This window comes from Tyto alba, unplaced genomic scaffold, assembly GCF_018691265.1.
Source record: "Tyto alba isolate M040663 unplaced genomic scaffold, T.alba_DEE_v4.0 Super-Scaffold_6, whole genome shotgun sequence".
Classification (NCBI taxonomy): domain Eukaryota; kingdom Metazoa; phylum Chordata; class Aves; order Strigiformes; family Tytonidae; genus Tyto; species Tyto alba.
The window spans coordinates 45648365-45675132 of record NW_024881327.1 but is presented as its reverse complement, the minus strand read 5'-3'; the positions used below and the strand labels follow the sequence as shown (position 1 = coordinate 45675132).

General features: G+C 44.6%; 1 protein-coding gene across 2 annotated transcripts; it reads right to left on the bottom strand.

Moving 5' to 3' along the window:
- Positions 1 to 19: 19 nt before the first annotated feature.
- Positions 20 to 26768, bottom strand: MFSD10 (major facilitator superfamily domain containing 10). Of its 2 annotated transcripts, XM_042808133.1 has the most exons (14): positions 26550 to 26768; positions 26163 to 26203; positions 23778 to 23967; positions 22478 to 22574; positions 18299 to 18402; positions 17191 to 17349; positions 15177 to 15365; positions 10702 to 10810; positions 9571 to 9682; positions 7221 to 7329; positions 4957 to 5047; positions 3165 to 3212; positions 1703 to 1792; positions 20 to 556 (listed from the first exon to the last, which is right to left on the bottom strand). In XM_042808133.1, exons 2-14 carry the CDS (start codon positions 26171 to 26173, stop codon positions 450 to 452), a joined length of 1416 nt encoding a protein of 471 aa, XP_042664067.1. In that variant the 5' UTR covers positions 26174 to 26203; positions 26550 to 26768; the 3' UTR covers positions 20 to 449. The 2 variants fall into 2 exon arrangements, with proteins under 2 accessions (XP_042664067.1, XP_042664068.1); XM_042808134.1 differs by lacking the exon at positions 26163 to 26203 and having other exon boundaries at positions 26550 to 26767.

The window sequence follows — 26768 nt, the reverse complement described above, 5'->3', positions numbered from 1 at the left end:
TTAACTGACTAGACACGTGTACATTCTAATAGTTTATTTGTAATGCAAAAAGAACAGTGCTTGGTCCTCAAAACCTGCGACAAGGCATTAGAAATATAAAACATATCTCAGTTTAGTTGCATATTAAAAACAGTCCACCTGTGCCAAGGTAGCAGTCAGGCTGAGGCGACCTCGCTTTTCTTGGTGATCATCGTGTTTTAAGGCGGTTGGTACAGCTGTCACCAGGCTCACTGCGCATTTGTGGAAGATCTGGTGACGACTGTGTAAAGGTCTGGGTGGGAGCCGCCTCCGGGCCGGGTCCTGGGCTGGCCCCGAGGGCAGCGCGTGGCCGTGGGCTGGGATTGCACCGTGCTGTGCTGTCACACCACGGCTGAGGAGCTCGGTGCTTTACTCAACTGTTTTGCCAAGAATCAGGTCATGTAGAGGCCCAGGGGAAGTGCTGGGGTTAACTACTCCTCCTTGGTCTGCTGTTTTATGGAGCCAAGTAAAATGAAGGGGATGAGGAACAAAGCTCCACAGACGGTGAAGCAAACCTCTGCCCCTGCCAGCCAGTAAACTGCAAAGGAAAGAACATTTAGCTCGTTAGCGTGCTTGTCCTTCCCCTCTGTAAACTGGCCCTCAAAGCTGCTGCTCTCAACAACTCACACCGGGAGAACACGCAACTACTGAACCTTTCACTGCACCTCCTTGCTGGCACCCAAGTTACAAAGCAGGGGTGGCTAACAGCAGGGCCGGGTCCCTTCCGAGGAAGCAGCACGTTAGACGTGGTTATTTTCACTAGGGCGGGCTCATTCTCACTACAGCAGCACGCCTATTTGCTCTCAGCTTTTAACGGCAACTGTTTAATGCTCTGCCCCGGCAGCACCTCTGGGAAACAGCTCCTGGCTTTGCTCAGCCTTAACATCAGGTGGCCGAGGTCAAGCTCCAGCCCGCTGTGTGGCTGCTTCCCCTTATTCTGTCCCTTTTTACCCCAAAGGGGCTTGGGGAACCGAACCCCATACAGGGGGTACCTGTGCCGGGTTTGCCCCTGGGCCAGGCCCACCAGCACTGCCCCGGGCCTGAGCGCCGGGGCAGCAGTGGCCTGGGGACTCTCTGGGTTACAGATGCTTTTAATGCTGCAGGGTTCTTTATTGCCCATCACAGACTGCCCCTACTTCACTTGTATTATCTTGAGCTGCAGCCTCATGAGATGGGGGGAACCGGTTACGGCAGCCCAGGAAACCTGGATTTCACTGACTCCCACCCACCCCGTGCCCAGGTGGCCCCTCAGCGGGCGCCGCTGCAACCGCTGCAACCGCTGCAACCGCTGCAACCGCGCCCCGGGAAGGGAAGGGCTCCCGCGCTGCACACCGGGGCCAGGCCCGGGGGGTGCTCCTCTGCCCGCACAGCTACGCCCAGGGCTGGCTTAGTTCGACGCTCCTGCTGGAGTTTTTAAAGAGCTGGGCAATACCTGCTGCTATCTAGTTTATCTCTGCTTGTATCAACTTTTTAAATTCATTTTTGAGGCTCTCGCTGGTGCTACCATGGACCGTATTCTGCCCCCGGTGCAGCTCTCGGGGGTATCACTTCTGCCAAAACAACTTCTGGCTCTGAAACATGCTGCGCTTCCCTTTCTGCTTTTCCTCCGGACGCACCCGGGCCGCGGGGGCCCCGGGGACGCTGGGTGGTGGCAGAGCAGGAAGGAGCACGAGGCCACGCTCACCTGTAGCTGCCAGGATCGGTCCCAGGGCTCTGGCGAGGGCACCCAGGCTCCGCAGGATGCCCATCACTCGTCCCTTCTGGCCGGCGGAGCCTGTGCAAGCAGAGCGCTGTTACTCAGGGCGGAGGTTTTGCTGGGGGCAGGGAGCGTGGGCAGGGCAGGGCACTGCTGTACCTCCTGGAGCCTTGCTCTTCTCCAGGTATTTCTCACGTGCCTCTCCCCCTCCTTTCAGTTCACACTCACTGCCCAAGCTGCGCTGATTCCCCCTCCACCAGGATAAACCCCACTGCCGCACTGCCAAAGCCCCAGGGCTTGTCAAGAGTGCTTGGCCATGGACAAGGGCGGTGTGCCGCCCCCCCCAACAGCAACAAAAAGTTTTACAGTTGCTGAGGAGTTAGAGGTGTACAGTAAGCACAGAACTATGGATGCGAGTTAAATATGAGCAACATGAAAGCCACGTCAAGGAGCAAAGCCTCAGTTTTTCCCCCCAGCGAGCACTGTAGTGCTGGCAACCACCTGAACCAACGCTAACGATAGACCCGTGTCACCCCCAGGTGGCAACACAGCTGCCTCTGCTTTGCAGGGTTACGTAGCAACCAGTGCCACAAACCCAGAATGTTTCAGAAGGTTCCTTAGAAGGTTTTTTCTAAGGAATCAGGCAAAAATGCTTTTAGCAATGGCTGGTGCCTCTTTCAGAGAACCCAGGCCATTCCCTGCTCAGTGCTGTTTGTGGCCTTTGCCCATGATATATATTCTTTGCCAACCTTTCCTCATCTTCTTAATCAGAACCAGAAATAAGGCTGCTTCAAGTTTGCCCATCACATTGGAACAAGTACAAAATTAAAGCGTGATACTGGTGGTCACTCTGAACAGCTCGTCGCCGTTTGTTAGCTCTGAAATGATCCACCCTGGAGCACTGACAGTTTTCAGAACCAGCTACAAGTCAGTTTGGGGTTTTCCTGTGCTCCCTTGCAGGATGTTTCTGAACTTCCCAGGGTCAGGATATTGTCTTCCTAACCCCAGCAGCCCCCCTTGGCGCCCCTCCCACGGGGGATGCTCTCAGAAGGGAAGGGTGGAGGGCCGTGGCATCCCCAGCGCAAGGCAGCCGGTCTGCTGCCCCCCGCAAAGCGCGCGGCGCCGGGGGGAGGGCAGCCGAGGAGCGGGGGCTGCGCCGGGAAGGGGGTTGGTGCTTCAGGGCTACGCGCCTACAACGTGGAGCAGCAGTTTGCTGTAACACTTTGCATTAACAAGGAAAGCAGAAATGCTTCTGGGGGAAAGAGGTCTTTTATAAAGCCGAGCAGCAGCCAGTCACCGGCCCAACAATCAGATCTGAGGGGGACCTACGCCATGAGTGCTCCCACTGATGCACCACGAAACCTGAGGTCAATTCTGTATCTGAGCCAAGTCTGTACAAAGGTCAATTATGTGGTCAAGGGTTGCCACTCAAAGCAGGAAAGACACTCACCATAGCCTGACACCACCGCTGACAAACACGGGATAACAATGGCCGCAGCTGGAAAAATCCACAAAAGAGACTGTCAACGAACAGCAGAGAGCTGGAAACATTGCCAAAAGCAAGAGTGAAAAACATGTGGCCTAAACGCGTTACTAGTGCAGAGAAATATGCCGAGCTCTGGGGCACTGCACCAACAGTGAATCATCAGGTTTAATCCGGTTCAATAATGAAAACACCCCCTCAAAGTCAACCTGCTCGAAGAGCCCAGAGCCAGGAGTGCTCTGAGCAGATGTTTCACGTTAGTGTCTCTCATTCTGTGAGCCGCTGGGAAAGGGGTGGATAGTCAGATCAGCTAACTGGTCGTTTTCCAAATCGCTGTGGTCTTGTCAGGTGGAGCAGGGAAAGGGAATAGCTCATATTTCAAACAGACAACGAGGTGGCTGAACACAGAGTCACTGTCCCCACGCATACTGCTTTACCGTACTCGTGGATGAGGGAGGCAGCTCTGTTCTGTCTTGGGAAATAACACGTTCAAGTCCAAGAAGAGGTTACAAAATTTTTGGACACAAAAGCCAAGAGCTGTTCAACAATCGTTGCCCTCTTACTGAAACAGGGGCCTCTTCTGCCAAGAAGGAAGTGCCTTAAGCACACAAAGAAGAATCTTTTCTGGGAGGGAAAGGACAATTGGGGAGCAGGAACGATAGACATGTTGCCTTAACTGCAGGCGCCCTAACTCCTGGGGCAGAGGGAGGAAGAGAGGGATAAAAGACGTCTCTCCAGACGCACTTCTGGCTGGCTTAACCGGGGAAGAGATGGGGTCTTGTGCCCAGGGATGGAGCCTAGGAAGAGGAGGCACCTGACTCAGAAGCACAGTTAGATAAAATGAATACCTCCTCTCACCCCCCCTCCTCACCCAGTGGGCTTTCAAAAGCAAGTTAATCTGAAGATAAAATGCAGATTTTGAAACCCGTCAAACACACAGCTGTCCCTTGACAAGCAAGCTACTAAATAGATGCATTTTGTGGTTTACAGTTCACTCTTGAATCAAGCTGTATCATGCAAAAGAGAAGTCTTCTACTTATGTAATTAGTCATATCTGAAGCTTCTTAACAACAGTTAGCAGCATTGGGAATACCTGAAATCTCTTTTCAGATGGGCACTTCAGTAGATTAATCCAACTTCATTCATGAATGTTTCCTGAGTAACACCTTAGATTGGCAGACTATTACTCATGTAAACATTTAACAGTCCTGGAAAACCATCTGCACTTCTCCGAAACGACAGGTGGGGTTTTGCCCCCCCCCCCCCCCCCCCCCAGCGAGCGGCTGGCAGCGCAGGAGAGCGGAGCACTGCCCGGCCAGGGCAGCACGGCCGCACCCGCGCTCGCGCCTTCAGCTTCAGAGCGCGCAGGCCCCTGCAGCCCGCTGCCTAGGGAATAATGCAGCCACCACAGAAATACACAGACATGCTGGCTCCCTTCTTTTCCCGAGCTGAGGTATTTAGTGACTATTTTGCTTCTAGGTGTGATAAGAAGGGGAAGAAACACCCTCAAGAGCTCTCCAGTGAGACAGGACAACGGGAGCACTGGGGATGCTTCCAAATATCACCACGGCAACTTCCTGTGATATAAACAGCACCAGAGAAAAAAGGGACACAACTTCTTCCGTATTTTATAAATGGAAATGTCAGCTTTCTGTTACTTATGGTTTGAAATTAGAAGTGCATCTTTTTTAACAGGGTGAATAAATACATGAAGAAAAATTATTTGTGCTTAGCTTTCAGTGTATTTTGAACAGCTCACCGAAGGAGTACAGCAAGAGTCCAAGGCTCAGCATGGTCACATTTGCAGCCCATCCAATTAACAAGAAAGCCGGAATCAGCAACATAATAGCCTGCAAAATGAATGAGTCAGAGAGTCACATTTAAGCCCTGCTTGTTAAAGCCTAACTCTAGGTGTCCTGCCAGTTCTCTTCCGCTGATGGGACTACATTTAAGTTAGAAGCAGAAAGCCCTTTCTTCCCAAGCAGACATTTCAAATTCACCTGGATGGCCACACAGCAGCACGATTTACTTTCCTGTTCTCTCTCACCAATTATCACATGGACTGCAGAGCACACGCAGGCTGGAGTCACCCGTAACACGGGCTGTAGTTCTCCTACCACCTATTATTTCCCACAACTGAGAAAAAGAGGATTTTTGCAGCGTTCTCTCTCTCACATGATCTACTGGCTTTTGGTGATTTTTCCTCTTGTTCTGTGTTGAACTGGACAGAAATCTAGCTTTAACTCTTTATCTCCGGAGCTGGCACAAGGGATCAAAAAGCTTGCATGAAACAGGACTACAGCTCCTCTGCTTTTTGTCAGCAGTATTGACTAATTTTATCTTCAGCTTTCAGAGTCCATACTTCTGAAGCCAAGAAGAAAAAATGTGCGTGTGTGTCCATGTCAGGGGGGTCAGGGAAGGACATCTGAAATTCAAACCCCAAAAGAAAAAACATTCATCTCCTCCAATAGCCTGGACTTCAGTTTCCCTGTGAAGTCCCCCTTGCCTACAGAGCTTTCACAGAAAAGACAGATCAGTTACGATCTGCTGCATGTTTCATAAAAGAGGGAATTCACTCTGACCAAATGTCTCACTTTGAGGATTCAGTTATGAATGAGCCACTGTAATCACTGTGCTGAGAGAGGCCACATCGGCCATATGATCCAGATTCACAAATGGCCAGAATAACTTCAGCAAAAGGGGGAACTCCCACAAAAGCCACTCAAGCCACACACAGCCACAGAAAGAGTGCCCCGGGGGCAGCAGGTTTCTGCACTGTGCCCACGGCCAATGACGAGAAGCCATCAGTCCACACCAACTAAATCTAAGTGGCTATTTCAAGGTAACTGCACTTCTCAGTGCAGGGAACAGGAAGGAGTATAAAAATTAGTGGAGTAAACCACAAGTTTGCATAAACTGCAGTGCAGTGACAGCAAACACAGCAGGCTGGCAGAGCACAGGGAAGCTGATGCAGAGGGTAAAGTGGCACTAACACAGCAGTGTGAGTTTTCATGCACAGGGAAATGCATCCTGTGTGACACAACAAGCTGCCATAACTTTCACCTGTCAGGGAGCAGGGTGGAGATTGTTTCACCAGCAGAAATAACTTGAAGAAAAGATGAGTCAATTCACTGGAATGCAGTGGAGTTTGGTAATCTTTTTTACCCTGCCACCGTTGAAATCACACTGGCCTCAAAATAATGTATATTACACTGATGGAGGCTTTAACAGTCCAAGCATACCTACTACCAAGCAGGCAACAAAAGTTCAGGAACACTTGAAACCTGCTTTGTTTAGTTCCATGTACAAATGGAAATGACAAAACATATATACTTGTCCCACAGCTGTATAAGCTGCAGGGAACTGCTCCCTGTCACCCCAGTACAGCAGCAGCAGCATCCCTAGGAAGAAGGAAGCAAGTAAAACAAAGAAATACACACTTTTGTCAGTGAAACTTCAGTCTGAGCCTTGGTACATGCTATTGTTACATGTAACACAGATGAACACAAAATCAGAGGAAGAATCTACTTCCCCCTGCCCACCAGTGAAATACATGCTAGAGAAAGCCTGTCAAGCAGAGAGATGGCCAGACTGATGATGTCCCTGAAAACGATTTGCCAGAGTCAGAGATGAGCTCTGAAGCAGCTTTAGTAGTTTCAATGTCTGCACTGCAAGAGTCACTGAAACAAAGCACAACTTTCACAGCATTCTACCTAGCTTGCACAGATGGACACTCTTCTCATTCCCTACTGCAGTTACATATGAAGAACTCAAAGTTTCAATATCCTCATAGCTGATACGGTAAGAAATGGCTCTAATGTTCCAAAGTTTAGTTAGACTGGTAAGTGCCCAACAACCCGGGACTTCAGAAGTCATTTAGCTGGACTAATGAGACAGAATATTTTTTTTTATTTGACAAGTGCAGTTATAGCCTTCAACTACCTTTTGTTGCACTTTAGACTGAAAAGTAACATACCAGATTTGTGGGGGGAAAAGAAAAAAAAAATATATTTTTTTTTTTACCTTTTTTACAGCTCTGATTTCATTTCCTGGCTTGATTCGTCGAGCATAGCCTCCCTGGATCACAGCCATTGTTATTCCAATAAAGAAAAACATCTTGCCCTGCTGCATGCTAGAAGGGAGGCAAAACCACAGATTATATGGAGTCACGCACAGAGCATTCCACCCTGCAATTCACAAGTCCAGTATAGACCCCTTCCTGAACAAGAGAGAGAAAATGCTTTTTGGTGTTTGCATGAGCAGTGCAAAGTTCTTAATACGCTGACATTAGCTTCCACAGCAGGCAGACAGCAAGACAAACCTCTGAGGTCTTGGCGTAGAGATGGGACAGCTGCTGGCAAATGCTGCAATTGTCTCTAGGCTGCTGTGATGTACTTTAGTTGTTTCTAGGATGGCTCACAGGGAGTCGGCATGCTAGTTATCCTGTGCCATACTGTGAAAGATGACTTGTAACTCCCCGAAACAGGGGCTGAGAAAAGGAACGAGAGAAAGAGATAAGGGATGGAGGGGAGCAGAGGCCCTCCGAGCCAAGGAATGCCTCAAAGACTTGCAAGTAACAAAACTATAGTCACAGGGTGAATAATGTGGAGGCTGGAGCTGCTAAGGCTGCCCAGATAGCCCAGGGTACAGCTGGGGGGCCCCTGTGCAGGCAGGACAGCTCTGCTCTGGTGCACCTTGCAAAGTTTCAAGGGCTGTCTGTCTGGTGAATGACCTTTACTTCATTATCCATGAAATACATATTAAAGTTGACACACTTGAGTAAGCTTATGAAGATTAATGAGATCATGCTAATTACATCATCCCATAAAGCACCTTACTCCTCCCCATACAAGTGCTATGTAGGTATGTGGGTTGACCTCAGGGTTGGACCCAAGGAAAGGGTGTATAAATTGAGGGGGGGTGAGGAGTGAAAGCAAGCAAACAAGAGATAGAAAGAAGCAAGCAAGCAATCGATAGAAAGAAAAATAGAACACATGAAGAAGTGAAGATGACAGATGCATCCCTGACGAATTCAGACAAGACCAACGCAGGACCCCGGACTGGTGATCTCTATTTCTCTATTCTCCTCTCTCCTTTTCTTTTTCCCCTTTTCCCTTATTACCATTAAGTAACACAAAGCATATTATATTCCTTGCCATAATTACTTAGCTAATTATTATGTATCCAACTAATATACTGTGGGAACTTCATAAATGTCTGTGCATGGACTTTGACTTGTCTCACTGTTGTCCACTCTGCTGGGGATTTATGAATCTAAAAGTCACTTGTCTCCCTCATCTGAGCAGGATGTGATTCATATGCACAGGAGTTGTTGGTTTCCAAGGATCAAGTGTTTCGTTTTCTCACAACCACTTGTCCAGAGTTTGATTAAGGTCACCAAGGCACAAGAGAGGCACTGGCATGGTGGTGATCACGTCCGGCACCAAGAAGTGTGCAACATCACTCCTTCCACCCTTAAATATTTCTTCAGATTTCCTTTTCACCTCTTTTACCTACTAGACTATGTGGGTATTCTCAACTAAAAGTTCTCACCTCCATAACAAGCTTGTTTGTCACACAGCCTGTACTGTCAGCACAAAGTTGTACACCTCACTACATGGCTATCCTGAAAGGACTGTGCAGAAGCAACCTTAATACACTAGGAAACCTCTCCTTGATGCACACATTAGTTAAGCCACAAACTGTAATGATAGGCAGACAGGGAAAGAGGAGATAACCCTCTGAGAATTATTGAAAGGGAGGGACACACATAAGGAATCAAGCTGCAAGATCATGTTCCTGGCTGAAAATCTTCCTATGAGCTGGCAGAAACGGTATGTCAAGCTGAGCTGCTGTTAGGGGATTCTGTTCTTTCTTCTCTAGAGTTTGACTGAAGAAAATCAAACTCTCTGATGTAGTGACTGTACACCGTATGCGATGCAGAACTCTGATAAGCAAATATAATCACATAGCTATCGCTCCACCCTTTGCCTTTTCTGAGCTTCAAGATAGTGAAGTTCAGTTCTTCTGATACTGAAGAACTATTCTGGGCAAGAAGAGAAAATGTTTTGTTATAATCAATACAGTGAGCCCAGCTACACTTATTTCAGGACTTTTAATTTAATCTTGTGTATCGATTTTCTCTAGTTATTAGAAGTTGTAGATTGAGTATTTCCTTTCATGATAAACAGTGTGCAAGAATTCTCATAAATTATTCCCACAAAGCCTAAGTATCACTAAATATGGTGGTTGCTTTCTGAGTGTACTAACCTCATAAAGCCTCTCTTGAAAAGAAATGAAGAGACCTTAAATCAAGATTTTGGAAAACATCCTAGACACAACAGACAACATTTATCTTCTAACTGTGTTATACCTGCTGAACTGGAATCTCTGGTGAGTGAGAAAACTCAGTGTATACTCCAAGCCGGAAAACAGGAAGAGGTACAGGAAATAAGCCAGGCCCAAGATTTTGAGATTCTGAAGATCTAAACAAACAAAAAAACAAACAAACACCAAGAGGAGGGGGTGGGGAGAGAGAGAAACATGGTGGTGTTTTACAAGCATATCTTGAGAATGTAACAATAGCAAAGCAACATTTATCAACTGTACAGGGAAAAGTTCTCACCTCTGATGCTCATTTTAAATATCCATACAAGACATGGCACAAAATGCCTTCTGCCCACTACGTTTTCTTTTATGAGGGGAGGAGAGCTAAAAAGACTAATCTCTTGCTGGGTCACCCTGGTCTCACTCACCCAGCCCAGCCCAGCCCTTCTGCCTCACACTCACACCCCCACCTGTATGGGGATTTATTGATTTATTTATTTTAATCAATACCTGTATTCCACCTAATACCTTGAGGCTGCTCTCAGGATGATATTGGCTAAAGCACAGCATCCCTTTTTCTAAGATACAAGTGGTCTGTGACAGACTACCTTACTTATTCTTCTACCAATGCAGGGTTTAACAGGTTTTCTCCAAATATCACTCTATTCCTGATGTAGGAGCAAGGAGGACTGAATGGTAAGTTGGTGTACCTGGCAAACACTGATTTATTTTCTATGGCTTAAATAACTGAATATAGAGAAATGGCCAGCTCAAATCCTACCTCTCCAAGTCCTGAATTGAGACATAAAATTCCAGTCTGAAGTTTTCTGGTTTGCAGCTTGAATAAGCAAACTCACATCTCCCTTACTCATGCCTGGATCTATCTTTTTAAATCACTTCACTTACTGCAGCCTACCCCATGTTGCAGCCAGTACCTGAAGAAAAAGCAAGTAGCAAGTCAGAAATCTTCAAAACACTAATCTCCAAAACCTTCTTTTCAGAACAAGAGGACCAACATTCAAGGGAACTTGCAATTCCCTGTTCATAAGTTAGTAAGGTGGGTTTTAAATGAGTGAACAGAGTGCTGCTTCTGAAATGGTTTAAGTTTTCACTTAGAAACCACTGCCACATACAAAAAGACATATAATATTCATATAAAAAGCCAGCTAATACCCACTTTCCTCTGAAGGGGATTCCTTTCCTCGGGTAACTGCAGAGAACTGAAATAAGGCCCAAGGACTGAGCAAGTCAACCGCTGCCTGAAATCCAGATGTCACAGAAGAGACCTGATCAGAGAAAGAAAAATTTATTTAAAAACCTGATGTAATAACTACTGCAAGGAACTGACAGTAACAGTCAAATGTGCTTCTACACTTACACAAATTATCTGAGATGAAACAAGGCAACTGACAATGGGGTCTGAGTGATCCCCAGCAGCAGCCCAGACCTTCTGAACACAGAACTGGCTCCAGCGCTATAACTAGAAGGTAGAACAATGACAGCAGCTTTCACTGAAGACAGAAAACAGATTCTTCTCTGGGTTCTTAAAAAGCAGAAGAGGATCATTCTCCACAGCCCTGAAGGTGGCTTTACTTGGCTCACCTTTTGTGTCACCCCTCATGCCCAATGAACATTTATTGGGAAAATAATGGCGCATCTGCCTGCAAACTCATGGGAAGCTGGAGATTTGCTTGTATTCTACAAGTCTGAGAACAGAATGTGTAGCACATCAAACAACACTCTGATTTGGTACTGGTTGTTCCTTTTAGCCAGCCAGTGATACCTCCTGGGGAAGAAAAGGAAAATATAATTTTTGAAGAGATCCTCTGGAGAGGTTTCAGAGAGATTTCTAGAGATTCTGCCCAGCCACATTGTGTGGCTTTTTAAAACGGAGTATTTATTTTGTAGCACTTCTGGTCCTTGTACTCTGTACAGCTTAACCTAATTATGTACCTAGTGGCACTCTCCCTGCACCTTATCAACAGGCACTTAGGAGATGCTTATTCTTTCGTCTACAGAGAATTTAATTCTTTAATTTATTTTTTATTCCAAGGTATAGAAAGTTAAAATACTAAAGAAGAAAATAGTGTCTGAATTCTTAAGGAAACAATTCCTTTTAAAGTAGGAAAATTTAGACTGTCATTCTGTATGACAGTCACTGGAAGAGATAAGACAGACTCAAGAATCCTGAATAATCACACTCAGTATATCACATCTTCAAAGCACTGCACAGACTTTATCTGATGAGCTCCCTTCTATTCCAAGCTGGGAAGGGAGGGAGAGCTATTACCCCCTTGAGGGCAGAGATTAAAGGTCAAATTATCAGTGGAACTTAATCGCAGTCAGTGCATGACCTGAGGATTCATATGGACTGGATTTAATAAAGCTGCAAACAGATGAACCTTCAATATGGTATTAACATGACTCCTGCCTTGTTTTGATAGTCAGAGCTTCTGAGTATCCGACAGCAGAGTTCTGGAGCCCACGCATCTTACAACAGCAACCAGTTCAATACACCAGGCCAGTTTTGTATAAAGCCATAAAGCTGCTGCTCCACACAGAACAAACTGGGATATTTATTTCCCCTTCCTCTGCATATATTGCAGAGAGTAAACAGACACTCCCAAAAAGAAGTTTCCTCATGCTTTTAAAAGGTTTGTAAAAGGATTTCCTGAAGCTGGCTTGTAGTAATCCTCAGTTTCTGTGTTTGTTGGCATGACAGTGTTTGTACCACAGCATAGAGAACTTGGTAACAAGCAACTCTCTTCAAGCATGTTTGCCAGTAATAAAAAAAAAAAATCTGTAGTTTGTATCCGTTTTGAATCATTATCCATGTCAGACAGGGTGCCAAGCTGCTTTGTACTACAAGGCTAATTTTAGTTTGGTTAGGAGAATATACATTATATGTGTATATGTTTTAAATCTTAAGTTTTATGAAATATATATACATATGTATTAGATATTTTTTAATACACATGTGTGCATATAAATTTATTTTAATTTCTCCTGTCTTTACCCTGGAAGCAGTCGTCTAGAAGTGACTCCATCCACTGACTGATAATGAAAACATTGTCCTAAAACTGAAAAAGTGTTTCACCACTCCCAAATAACCGAGTATACACTGCCAATTTCAGTCAATGCCACCAGCTGCACAGTTTAGATTCTTCACAGGTTAAAAATCCGCAAGATCTAACTTGTATTTAATTTCTATGCCTATGATTTATTACTCCAAAATTGCTCAAATTTATTTCATGATCACCTCAAAAGTCACCTTGAGTGGCAGACTGTTTTTACAGTGTCTCTGTTTACGGTTTTCCTCTAATGTAGAGAGACTAAGTAACACGTCTTTAAGGCACAGAGCCAGTCCGAATCAGGAATGCAGCCTGGGCCTTCCAAGCTCCAGCCTTCCCCTTCACATCAGACACTGCTTAGTATGCATGGAGCAAAAGCCTTGTTTTTCCACAGGTCAGCTAGTGATGCTGCATAGCCCTAGACATAGTCCTTACATGATTAGCTGGACACCAGGAAAAAAAATTTGTAAGACGCTCCCTCCAGCTAGGCAGCCTTGTTCATGACTAGCGTAGCTAAAAATTAACTCAAATGCTGTTAAAGGGGACAGATGCCACTAGAGACCTTTCTATTGCTCCTTTCTCCCAGGCAGGTCACAGCAGGAGCTGTTTTGGCCACCTCACAGAAGACCAGTGTCTCTGACAGATGAAAGGTACAATTCTTGGGTCACTCTTCTCCTGATACGCTTGTGGAAAAGTTGAAAGAAAGGGGAAGAAGAACAGCAAAAATTCTGTTCTCTTTGGATGAAAACTCATCCTTGTTCCCCCTTTGCCCTCCACTTTCCCCTTTCATTCATGTTGAAATTAACTTGTGGAATGTGAAATACTTCTTCTTTCCTGTGAAAAGACTGACAGAGAAACAAAAATATCATGAGAACACAGCATATTTCAAGGAAACAGATGTCTGATCCCACTGGTACATCCTCCTACCGGTTATCACTATCATTTCCTCTCTTTTTACAGCTTTGTCCTTCCAATGCATCCACTCCTATACTCTGGGAGCACCTGCTCCAGCTCAGGCCAGCCAAGTTCCAGAAGGGCAGCCAACGTATCTGCCTTTCCTCTGTCATCCACGGTCCAAGCAAACTGCTCCCCTCCCACTCCAAGTGGAAAACAGCAAAGCAGCCTAAGTGAAATTATAAAGACTCTGGAACACATAAATCACGTGGGGCCACTGCCCAGGTGCAGGCTGAAAGAAGACAGCACAAAAGCACCAGCAGCAATATGGATCACAAGAAGCTCCAATGCCAGACAACCCACAACTTCATCAGCAATCAAACACCCTGTGTATTTTGCAAGACTCAGACCTGATCCTGAGAGGTACCTATTAACCCACTTCACGCAATAGCCACTGCTGCACAGGCACACAGCCCCAAAAAGCAGGGACAGAGCACTCATTTTCTTCTCAAAATTCAGTCATGTTTGTTAACACAGACTAGTTTATCAGACGAACTCTCAAGAGGATAATAAAAGGGGGAGGGAGGTAGTCAGTCATCATACAGTCCTAGTAGCCACTGAAGCCATTTAACCCTCTACAGCAGAGGTGGAATTGTTTATAGAATACAGATTCGCTCTACAGCATCCCCCACATCAACATGTTGCCACCACCCCAGAGTGTGCAGCTCTAACCAAGAAGAGGATTTTATCCAGAATGTTTAGAAACAGCCAAATAGGAAAGAGGAACAGATGACACATGGAAGAGCTGTTAACAAAAAAAAAAAAAAAAAAAAAAAAAAAAAACCAACAAAAACTAAACTTTAATAGCTTTAGTGCGAGACACAACCTGCTGGGAAACACTCAGGGAAGGTCTAAAGTTTCACATCAGCAGGAACATTGCAGACAAGTTTCCTGAACAATTCTCAGTGTCAAATGGGTTTGGCTATCCAGAGACCAAGCACACTTCAAGGCTGAGTGCTGCAGATACCTAGGGCTAAATTCAGTCTCTTCTACACTACCAAAAGAGATTGCTCCAAGAGATCTTTAATTAGATGCATCTTAGTGTCTAATCACATAATATTAAATCATAAAGTTAACAGATGTTTGGCCTCACAAATCCAATCACTGAATTTTAGCACATATAGATATTTTGTATCTGTGGAAGACAGCACAGCTCAGAGATAACAGTCATTTGCTACTTCAGTGTTCAAAATAATCAAGCAAAGATTAAGAAAATTTCTAACATATACTGGCTAACTGAAATAAAATCCAGTCTCCGATGCATTTACTTTTATGATTAGCTGAAATTCATCCCCAGGGAGTCACTGTGATCATAGTTTAAAATTCACCCTCTTCCTCCTAGGTTCCCATTAGTTTTTGAGAAATTTAAACCTACACACCAAAACCAGCAATTAAGCAGACATGTTAACTATGAAGAATTTCTCATGTTACGCTGGGCAAGGAGGTGGGACCATCATACAACCACTTTGACACCAGCCTGATTAACAATATTAAATCCTAGTCCCAGGAATGAGCTAAATTCCTGAGATACTGGCTCAGTCCCTTCCTCATTGGGTCCAGTATTTCAACAGTTCTCAAATCCTGTTTTTGCAAGAAACACAGATCTTCAGACTGATACTCCATTTACCCGTTTTTCTTTGGGAAGTGTCTCCGGAAGTAGGAAGAAGATGAAAATTAAATCAGCCACAGCAAACACAAGTGCTAACAATGCTGAACGAAGGTAGAAGACTTCTCCTTTCTCTGCCTCCATGGCTAGGTAAGCTCCCATCATGGGACCCAGGGTAAAACCAAGGGAGAAAGCAACGCCAATCATTGCCTGCAGTGATACAATGAACACAGATATGTAGTTTTAGACACCAGTTTGTTCAGGTAGCTCAGTTTTAAAACAGTTTGGATTTCCTGGCATTTGCCTTAAGGAAATGCAACCAGATACAGACCTTAACCACCCTGAAGATGTAGGAAGTGCACAGCAAAGAGCATTAAGTGTGAAAAAACTGGTCTTTCCAAATAACTGATTGTATTTTCTGACCAGTAAGGAAAGTGGCAGGAACAAAATGCAATGTGGTTATGAGTGAAAGGAAGCTGGGAAGGGAAATAACAATTCTCACTTCAGGGACTGTTCAGCCAGATGATCCTTCAGCCATAGAATAAACTTTTGTAGCGTAAAACTGGAGAAGGGAGGACAGCACCGTGGTAGAAAATGGTACTGATGTTTATAGCTTCTAAAATGCTTTGGCAACTTCTGTATTTAGGAATTTATGTCTCATAGAGCAAACAGGCTGATAGGCTTCCCAGAAAAGCCTGAATTTAGTGCAAGTACTAAAGAGGATTTATGAACTCACTATGAAACCAGCACATATGAAAAGAGGTAGAATCAGTACTCACTTGTGGGAGCTTAAAAGAGCACTGATGTGAGTCATCGGCCTCAGTAAGAATGCTTAAGAATACAACAGTGCAGGATATGGCCCATTTTCCTTGAGACATTCAAAAATGTATATTCACATATGCAGGACCCAAACATGTGTCATCCCAGGACATGATCCTCCTGCTTTCCTGAGTCTATTTAACTATATCTATAGTACTAAACTAAGCAAGGCCAGGGCACACTCACAGGTGTCACTTCAGTCTCCAGTGTGGTTTCAGCCTGCCCAGCTAGCACTCTCCCAGGCAATGCCCCATTACTGTTTGGGAATAGCATCAGTCAGATGCTATTCTCTTCACAGAAAGCAGAATGAACATGCCTCCTCTGCTGTGGAAAAGAAGAGAGTATAAGCCATATGGGTGCAACCCATGCTGTATTTGCTCTCAGGCCCTAAAAGTCAACCCATTTTATTTACTAGTGCTGTACGGCTACCCCTCTCCATAAACAAAAATATATTTTGGCTCACCAAGACTATAATAAATTGCTTGGGAAATTCATTAGCTATCACTGTGAAATCTAAACCTTTCCCCTCCCAAGAAGCAGCTGTCCCACATACTGGCTTATAACAATCTGTTAAGAGAAGTTTGGGCCCCCAAGGTTTTTATAAGATAACAGATCTAACTGGTAATTCACAGGCAAAGTTCAGCCTGCAGGGTGCTTCCATCTGGTCCACTGCCTGCTGGAAGAGGGTAGGGCAGCTGTTCATACTACTTGCTGCTTAGTCAGCCAAATGCCACATCCTTTTCCCACTGAGCTCAGATCCTCAAGACAGTACAACATTCAAGGAAGTCAGGAGGCACACTGTGCAGTGCAGGGCAGTGCTGCTGTGCTTCCACAATTTGGGAAGGTGAGAAAAATGGGTTGTCCTGTAACTGGCTTCCAGCTACCAGAATTAGGCCATAAGACCTTTTGATTTCTCAGCTATTACAACGAGGATTACAGTTACCAGCAGGAGAAATAGTTGTAACACTTAGACAGGTAGTATTTCCACTTCTAGGGTATCTAGGGTATTCCACCTCTTCACTTGTAGGTAAAAGTCACTGACAAGTCTGACAGCTCATCAGCAAAATGATCTGGCATCTTTTCAGAAGCAAAGTAGTATATAAAGTCATGTTTCCACTTGATCAATGAATACACACCTGAGTAAGACATTCTGAGCACCTGAAATCAAGTAAAAGTTACCCAGTAAACTCAAACATATACCCCACATGTAACTCACCATGCCCTTGCTCCGTGCTTTTGGAGAGTGCAAGTCAGCAATTATAGCTGTGGAGAGGCTGACATTCCCTTTGCTTATTCCACCTACGATCCTGGAGAGAAGAAAAATGCCAAAAGTCCTAGAGGCAGCCCACAGCATGTATGATGTTATCAAGCCCATCTGCAGAAGCAAGAAAGGGTTCTTTATAAAAGCAGAGAAAAGTTGATATAATTTCTGCATATTTCCCAGCTAAACATTCAACAGCTGCTCCAAAACCCATGTATCAGAAATGTCTGAATATACTGATAATGCATTATGTCCTGGGCAGTCATATAAAAGAAGTAGAAACAAATCCATACAAACTTCATATAAATGTGAGATTACTAATAAAATCAGGAGAGCAAAGAAAGTTCAGAGGGAGCTAAATCAGTCCTGGGCACAAAACCACTTTTGTACATCCTGCTCCACTTGTTTCCAACTTCAAGAGAATTCTGATTTCAAAATAAAAAGAATTCACAGTTCTAGCCCTGGGATTTTATAATCAATCATAAGCACGTGTGTTTACTTCATTCACTCTCCAGAAGCCAACAGGATAAGGGGATATGTATATAATTTGCTGCCAAGTTCCTCCATGTGTGGATGCACTTGCTCTGCACTGCTTCTGTAATTAGAACCCTGTACCAGCAACAGAGAAAATGTTTTGGAGAACGTTCGTAAGAAATACATCTTACACTGCTATATAGCACTTCCTAACCAATAATCCCCAGGCTCTGTGAAATAGGTCATGAAGTGATCACTTGAGGAACTAAAACATATGGGGATTAAGTCCAACGTTTGTAAACAGAGCATCTGAAGTCATACTCCTGTACACAGGGGAAAGGGTTTTTGGAAAATCCCAGAAACAAATAGGTATTTTGGTGCCTTCTATGTACAATTATGGATCTGGGAAGTTCATCTTAAGCACTCACATTTGGAAGCGTGGCCAAGTGACTTGGCAAAAAGCAGTTGACAACCAGCAGACCTAGAATGTTCAATTTCCCAATTCTTTGTGCTAACCACAAGATCATGGTGCCCTCAACTGTGTATTGAGATGGCATGACTAAAATCTCATAAACTAGGAGACACATACCACTGTCATCAAGATGACAGGCCTTCTGCCCAAGCAGTCTGACACAGCACCAGTAAGGGGAGAGGAAAAAAACTGCAGGATGGAAAAGATAGAGCCAATCAGACCTAAAAAAAAAAACAAAAACAAAAACATGTCATTAGATTTGCTGCCTTCATTGTAAATTCAATACCTGTTCCAGACCTATCACTCTGTTATGTCCTTTAAAAGCCCACAATTAAATGTAAAACAACAGCTATAAAGAACAGCTTTATCTTTGAAACTAAGACACCCTCAAAACACCTATCTTGCATTGTCATTTAACTGAGGCAGCAAATACAGACAGACCAGAGTAACAGTAATAAATTGGGTAACTCACTGGTTACTTCACTGATGAGAACAGGTTTGAAACTCACTGGTTATAATGGAATGCTGATTCTCCAATGCTTCTCCAGCTGACTACATAAATTTTCTGTTCTTAAAGCAGAGATAATGCAGTCTTTAATAGTCACAGTTCTGTTAAGATTGTTTTGATTGTTTGAACCTGATTCTGTCACATTTAATTAGCTTTTCTTTCCTTCTTATCATGGAAAGAAGGACATAAGCACTGTGGTTAGTGAGGCACCGTAAGAGGTAGGAGTGATTCCAACAGACTCCAAGAGTCTTTTGAAATCTGCCTCCAGCTTCTGTGATCTTTAATTCCTCTTCTCTCTTGCCATTTCTAGCTTCACACACTTATTAATTTGCACCACCCTTTCAACAAGGAGGCAAAAAAATGCCTTGCTGTCACAGTTTTTCTCTAAAATAAAAACTGGGTTATACATCTCAGATTATTCAGTTATCAAAGCTTTAAAAGGCAGAGGAGAGACCAGAAGTTCTGCTCCTATCAACTTTGAGGGAGGCAGAATATTGATACTGAACACCTTGAGGAGAACAGCTGCTTGTGACAGCTCAAAAAACTGTAAAAAAACCCTTATAGATTGGTACACTGGTAGTGTATGTTAATGAGAGACAAGATTTTCTTCCTTGTATTTTTAGCACTGTACCAACATCCAGACATGCTAAGCACTTCAGAGCCAGGGAGCAGCAAGAGCAGGGCCGTTCCACATGGGGGAACAAGTCAGGAGCTGAGTGTGACCACAGCACTGGCAGTGCTCTCACCAACCAGGGTGCAGTCTCATGCAATCTGGACAGGCTGGGCAGAGCAGGGTGTCGCTCGCACAGTCCACCGACAGTCCCAGACAAGGCAAGGTTTATACATCCAGGGACTCCAGTCAAGACCAGCAGGAGACAGAGTCAGAGAAAAGACTGGAAGCAAGACTATGATGTAGGTCCATTCAGGAGATAAAACACCTGCAATGTAGGCCCATGGTCCATCCAAGACACCAGGCCAGAGACATTCCTGGAGATAAGGCTGTACTTATGATATAGCTCAGGCAAAGCCCAAGTCTGATCTGAAATACAGCTCCTGAATCACTGGGCAGAAAGTGTATGGGTGAAGGCTGGTCACTGCAACTAAGTATTGGTGCCCTCAGGGTCTTAAAAAGAGCAGCGAAGGTTTCTGCCTGGAACAGATTGCAGTCTAAGCAAAGAGGAAAGAGAGCGGAATATATCGTGCACTGGGAGAAGCAACAAGATGATCTTTCCAATCCTATCCTCGTTGCAGACGAAGATGGTGAAGGGATGAAAGCCACAGGAAAACTGTAGTGGCCTCTGCTTAACATTGCAAGTATAATGAACCTTTCCACTATAACCGTTTAAGCTGCAATCACACAAGATGGACCGAGACAGAAGCTGACTACAACTAATAGCTTGTCCATCCTCGCCTGCTTCTGCAGCCTTGGTCAACTCTCTAGAGAGCTAATTCAACTCAGTCTGGCAGAAGACTAATCTGGAAAAATCTAAAAGAAAAAAAAAAATTTCTGCTGGTTTAGCAAAATAGATGGCTCATTAAGAAAAGCTGTCAAAACCCACAGAACAGACTGAGTCAAATCTGACAGATACCAGGTTAATTTAGCCACCTTGTCTGCACCCTCACTACCTGTGGCTGTCAGGTAATTAGAGAACATTCCCACCACCACTCAAAACTGTTTATAAATACTTTTCTGTCAATAGTTTCCTCCTAGATTGAAAACTGCAAGTGATACCAACTTCTTTCTGAGACAGTGTCTCTTTTATTTGCATGTTCCCAGTTAGATGCTATGTTTTCTTCAAAGGGCAAAATAGTCAGCTGGACTCCTCTGAAAGAAGCCCGGAGATTTCTCCTTCCCCTTGAAAGCAACTAAGCCAAGTCAGGGAATACAGCACTCCCAAGAATACAGGACACAGCAGGTAGGAAAGGCAAGTTCAACACGACTGTGTGAGCTCCTAGCCATTTGTTTAAACAGAGAGAAGGAACAAGGAGGCAGCACGCAGTCAGGCCTTAGAGGAGACAGAAAGCAGTTTCTGAGGGATTAAGAAAAATGTTTCCTACCATTCAAAGCCAGTAATCTGACTGAAAATGATCACAGAAACAACAATGTGCCTGCAAGGACACTGTGGGAAAGAGGAAAATAGTTTATAAACTTTCTAATATCTGTTAAAGCCAAAAAAAATACTTTAAATAGTAACAATACAGTCACACTTGTATTCTAATAAAAGTTTTGCAGGTTTTTTTTTTTTTTTTTTTTAGTTTAAAAGCCTTTTGCTTATCTTGGGGGAGGTCTCAGCTCACTAAAAGGAGAAAGTCTAGACGTTTTCAATTACAGTTAACCTAGACACCCTCACATCATCACACTCTGAAACCCCACTTTCCTCGCAACTCTCTAGACCACAAGGAGGCAAAAGAGCCTCTGATGATTAACATGACATACATGCTGCTGGATTTCCTGCACTACTCCTGGTGGAGTTCACCCACACCGGAGTGTCCTAGTGACAGGAAATGCTTCTGGACCCTGCAAGTCAGGAGCTCTCCTGCTTTTAATAGGACTAATGAGATTCAGAAGCAGGGCTGCACTATAGCTGCCCAGCGGGGAGGTGAGACTTGAACTCAGAAGCTTCTAATTCCAGTCTTCCCTACTGATTGATCTCCAGTCACATGAGAAACAGTAGTTAAGGAAGAGTAATTTCTGTGACTGTGCAGGGTCTAGCACAGCAGGCTCCTGACCCTCAGCTGGCAGTCTGACAATAAGGAACAGCAGGCCTGTATTTCTGTAGCAATCTGTTGAACAAATTGGGCAAGCTCATAGGATAATTCAGGTTAAAAGAGACCTCTGGAGGTCACCTACTCCAACTGCCTGCTCATAGGGTCAGCTATGAGGTCAGAGCAGACCATTGAGGGTTTCATCCAGTTAGGGTTTGACAGCCTCCAAGGATGGAGACTACAAAATGTCCCTGGGCAACCTGTTCCTCTGGCCACCCTCACTGTGCAACAGTTCTTCCTTATTTCCAGTCTGAACCTCCTTTGCCTCTTCTTATGCTAGTTGCCTCTCCTCCTACCATGCACCACAGTGAAATGCTTCACTGTCTTCTCAAAAACCTCCCAGTAGGTACTAGAAGGGTGCTAACAGCCCCAGGCTGAAAAAGCCCAGGCTCCCCAGACCCTCTGTCTTCCCCGTCCCCTGCTGAGCTCGTTGCAGTTTATGGATGTCTGTCTTGTACTAGGGAGCCCAAACCGGATGCAATGTTCTAGATGTGGTCTAACGTGATGAGTAGAGGGGGATAATTGTTTCCCTCAACCTACAGGCTCTGCTTCTGTTCATACAGCTTGGGTGCTATTGGTGCTTTTGCTGCCAGGGCTGGCTCGGGCTCAGCTTGCTGCTTGTGAGGACCCCCAGGGCCTTTACAGCAGAGCTGCTCCTCACCAGTCAGCACCCAGTCTGTATCACTGCAAGTGACTACTCCCTCCAAGGGGCAGGACTTTGCATTTGTCCTTAATGAATTCCATAAGGTTCCTGTTGGTCCATTCCTCCTGTCTGTCTAGGTGTCTCCACGTGACAGAGATGGGGCTGTCCAACTCTTCATTGCTATCAGGGTGATGAAAACAAAATCGTTTATAGCCTACTGTAAGAGACACTTTCTGTGTTATTTAAATCTAGTAACAGGCAAGTAGGCTTTTGTATTTCTTGTAATTTTCCTCATTATTCCTCACATCAATACTGCAAATAACTTGAAAACAACACTTTTTTTTTGGTGTCTATTAGCTTGTTTGTTTAATTTCCATACCTCCAAACAAGACACTGTTGTATTTCCGTTCTGCAGGCATCCCAACCATCTCTGCAAACCAGTCCACTCCACGTTGCAATGACAAATAGAATCCATCCTGCAAAACAGGTAACTGGGAAATAGAAGCAGGAAGACAGTTTCTCTGTTTCATTTTCAAAGACAGCATCAGTGTGACGTCTAGTGACTAGAGCTCTAGTGACCTAGAGAAAATATTAGATGATTCCTTCCCTTCTGCTCCCTCCAAGGAAAATATCCTCACTGATCAATTGTCATAGGCTAAAAATGGCTTAAACTGTGAATGCTAATAGGCAGCAGACAATTGGGTGTATGTGTTTGGGTGGGGGACTGTCTGCATTTGAACTTTTTTAAACCATCAGGCCTGCTACTCACTAAATCCTGAACTAAACAAAAGTGGCATGTTCTTAATCCTTCAATTAATAAAGCAGCATGAGACACACTCTTTCCCCCCTGCATATAGACTAATTAGCCTGGGAGAACAAGGGGCTTGTAGGTCCAGAAAGAAGAGATGGTACAAAAAAAGAATGGTTCCTGAAAAAAAGGTGAAGATCTTGGCTATAGGAAATACACTGGAAGGTGGGTAAGATCCTGGAGATCAGAGCTCATAGTTAGGGTTAGAGGTAGGGTTGTAAGAAAGACAAAGCCTACAGCTGCAGTTGGAGTGGGGTAGGGAAGGGGCTATGAGATAGAGGTGTGGGCTGCAAAAGTAATTCTCCCCTGACAAGATCTTCATCTTGTCCGGTAACACCTGAGAGCGGTAACTGCGAGCAGCTGCACAGCAGGGCCCCCACACAACTTTGTGCCCTGTGCTCCCAGGCCAGCAGCCAGCTCCCTGCTAAGAATGGAAGTTGAGACCTAATGAACATGATGCTGGAGGTGGAAGCAAGTGAGTGTGTGAAATACTCAAGTAGGGTAAAAGCTCTTATCTCTTTGGTTCTTAGATAAACTCTAGTATGCAGATCCATTATGGACTGTCATTTACTCTGTCTCACCAGTGACATCAGTGTAAGCCACACATGCACTGGTAATTACAAGGACTAGCCCCTAAGAAATACCTGATTTTTTCCACAAAAAAATTCCTCATTTTAATGAAAAAGCAAGAGGGAAGAGTCTCATGCAAGTTCACAAACAAATTCAGTCCATGCACCATTTAAATGTGCTGGATATTATTATTCTGCCTACAGCTATTTGGTTTGCCTCAAGGAAAGGGATTTTTCTTCCATCCTTCCCTAAAGATCTCATACCTAAAATTTTCAGCAGGCTGACTTTATCTGTTACTTACCTCGGACTGGCTGTAATAATCAAGGATGGAAGGAAACAGTGGCAAGATGAGAGCGAATCCCAACAAGTCAATGAAGAGTGCCAGGAAGACAACTGTAATAACACGACTACAATTCTGTTCCTGCTTGTCATTGATGAAGCTGCTGCTGCTTTCCCTCTCTTGCAGGGCCATGTTCCCAGGTGCTCTACTTCTGAAAAATTACATATATATCCAGTCAACAGGAAGCTTTGCAAGCCATTCATAAGAGGATCTTGTTGATTTGTTCTTGCTTTATACAGACTTCACAAAAGTAAATATAAGCTATGGCTATATTAAGCTACCTGGTTTTTAAGGGAACAGGAACCTCAACTCTCTAGTCTCGGTTATTAGCTCAGCATCAAGTTTGCTTGCATCAAGAACAGGCTACAAGGGCAATAAGACAACCATATTATAGGAGCATCCCAAATAAAACACAGAACTAAGGAGCATTTAAAGTTTGTTAACATGTGAGCAATGCTAATACAACTTCCCCAAATGTTTTGAACTCAGCATTACAGTAAAATAAAGAAGAAAGGTCACTCTTGTTCTGAATATCCACATTCAAGTAACTAACATTATTTATGCCTTCAAGATTATTTACGCCTTGAATATATACTAAAAATTACTAAAGCAGTAACAAATTAAAAAGAAAATAAAAGGTAGACTTCCTAACTATTGCAGGAATGCTGTCTTCAAGATAAATCCTAGAGAGCAACAGCAACACAAAAAACAACACAACATTTTGAAACTTGAATTTTTTTTTTCTTTCTCTGGATGACAGTCACTGATAGATTATATCAATTGGGTTAAGGCAGCATTTTAGTTTGTCAGAAATATCAGAACTATTAACTTGCCTTGATAATACTCCAAAACTGTCTTAATGACCTAAACAAGGATGCAGGCCATATCCCATTCAGTACTTAACAAATAAATAAGTCAGTCCATATCCTGAAAAAATTCCATTTCAAGAGATATCAGAATCAAGGAGTAATACACAAACCATGAAACTGCAAACTTCAGATTTGTAAAACATTACAGTGTATCTATCTCAGTCATAAAATAACCAAATTTGCAGTCCCTTCTATTGCTAAAATCCCTGAACATTTGTTGCACTGAAAGAGTGAAAAAGAAACAGAATTTCACCCAACAAAGTCAATCAATACCAAAATATCCATTGACTTTGATGAGTCAAGATTGAAAACACTGAGCAATTTTTAATATATATTCCAGACAAGACATACCATATCACATATAAGGCACTTGTGCATGTAACATCACATTATACTGATTGAAGATCATAACACTTTGTTATGCTCAGCAATAAACATTATTGTGACATTTCTTTACCTGTGGATTCAGTTGGCTAGCACTGAAGCATTATTAAAGTTCAAATGCCATGAGGTAAACATGGAAGGGGGCCACCTGCAATCCATTTATTAAACTCTTGGCATATGTTCTTAAATCTGCTAGTGAATACAACAGTTTGGGTACATTCAGGATCCTTTTATTTAAAATGGTTAAACATCACCATAACAAATATTTAACATTCTTTGCTTACCCAAATTATATAAGAGCATCTGGAGCCAAAATAACCATTCCTTTAAACAAATCCTCCCTGGCCCTAGGTCTATTCAGCCAACAGTTGAGGGATGAGTTCATTGTGGCAGGTTCTATCTTGGTTTTCTTCACAATTTGTTTATTCATCCATTGAACTGTATGACCAAGCTGAACTTTATTCCAGGGTTATTTACACAGGGTAACATCCTTTACACCTTACCCTCACAGCAATTTCGGCTAGCAAGTAGCTTGAACCTATTGATGCTAGCACTGACCTTTCATTCAGTTCCACTCTGGGCTACGTGGTTGCAATTTCCCTTACGCAATAGCCTGAAGTACTACATGCTTCTGCCTTTGTGCTCCATCAGTTTTGCTGTCCAAACCTCTCCGTATTTTTTGCTAGGCAGGAAACCACCAAGCATTTTATAGGTCCTGGCGTCCCATCAGCAAAAACAAAACACTTCACCTCTACCATGACATCTGGTTTCTGTCAGACATGTTCGAAGAGGGGGGAGGATTTTCAGTTTAGGGAAGCTGTTTCTCTGGACACTTGTGTCCCTGACATTCGCTTGGCTCTCCCCAGCCACCCCTCAGGACTCTCCACCCGTGTCTCACCGCTCCTGCCTCCGAGCTCCGGCTAGCAAGGCCGAGGTTTGATGCTGTGTCTCCCAGGAAGGGACCAGCTGCGAAGCTGGCCCTGCCCTAACGCACAAACACAGATTTGTCATCTGCCCTCAGGAAGAATTTAATCTTTCTGATGTTTTCTTACCATCCCTTTCTCCCTCTGAAATTTCCTAGGCCCGGCTTTACCTGCCACGCATGGGGAAGGCTCCTCTGACTCCTTAGTAGTCCTGATTCAGGTCAAGAGCAGGAATTTCAATTGGGGGAAGGAAGGCCGGGAAAAAAAAAAAAAAAAAAAAAAAAAAAAAGTTGTGTGTGTGTGTGTGTGCAATTTCCCAGAACAGCCAAAGCCCAGAGGACAGAGGGCCGCCGAGCGGGGAAGGGTCGGCCCTAGAGAGATGTGATGTCCGCGGCGTGGACTCACCGTCCCGCCCGGCAAGACACCCTCCTCCGCCGCCTGGGCTGAGCCCCGGGGACCCGCAGCCCCGCGGAGCCGAGCCGCGCCCGTCCCCACGCCTGCGGCCGCCCTCCCCGCGACGCGGCCGGCAGAGCCCGCTCCGCGCCGGGCCCACCTACCGCTCCTCAGGGCCCACAGCCCTCCCGTGGGGATGCTGCGGGCGGCGGCAGCTCCCCTCCAGCCCTCCGCTGCGGCCTTCCTCTTCCGGGCGGGGATGGAGCCGGAGCCGCCGAGGAAGGAACCCGCCCGGCCGGCAGGCCTGGGGAGGAGGAGGAGAAGGAGGAGAAGGAGGAGGAGGAGGAGGAGGATGGCGTCGGGCCGGCGCGCTCCCCTCAGCG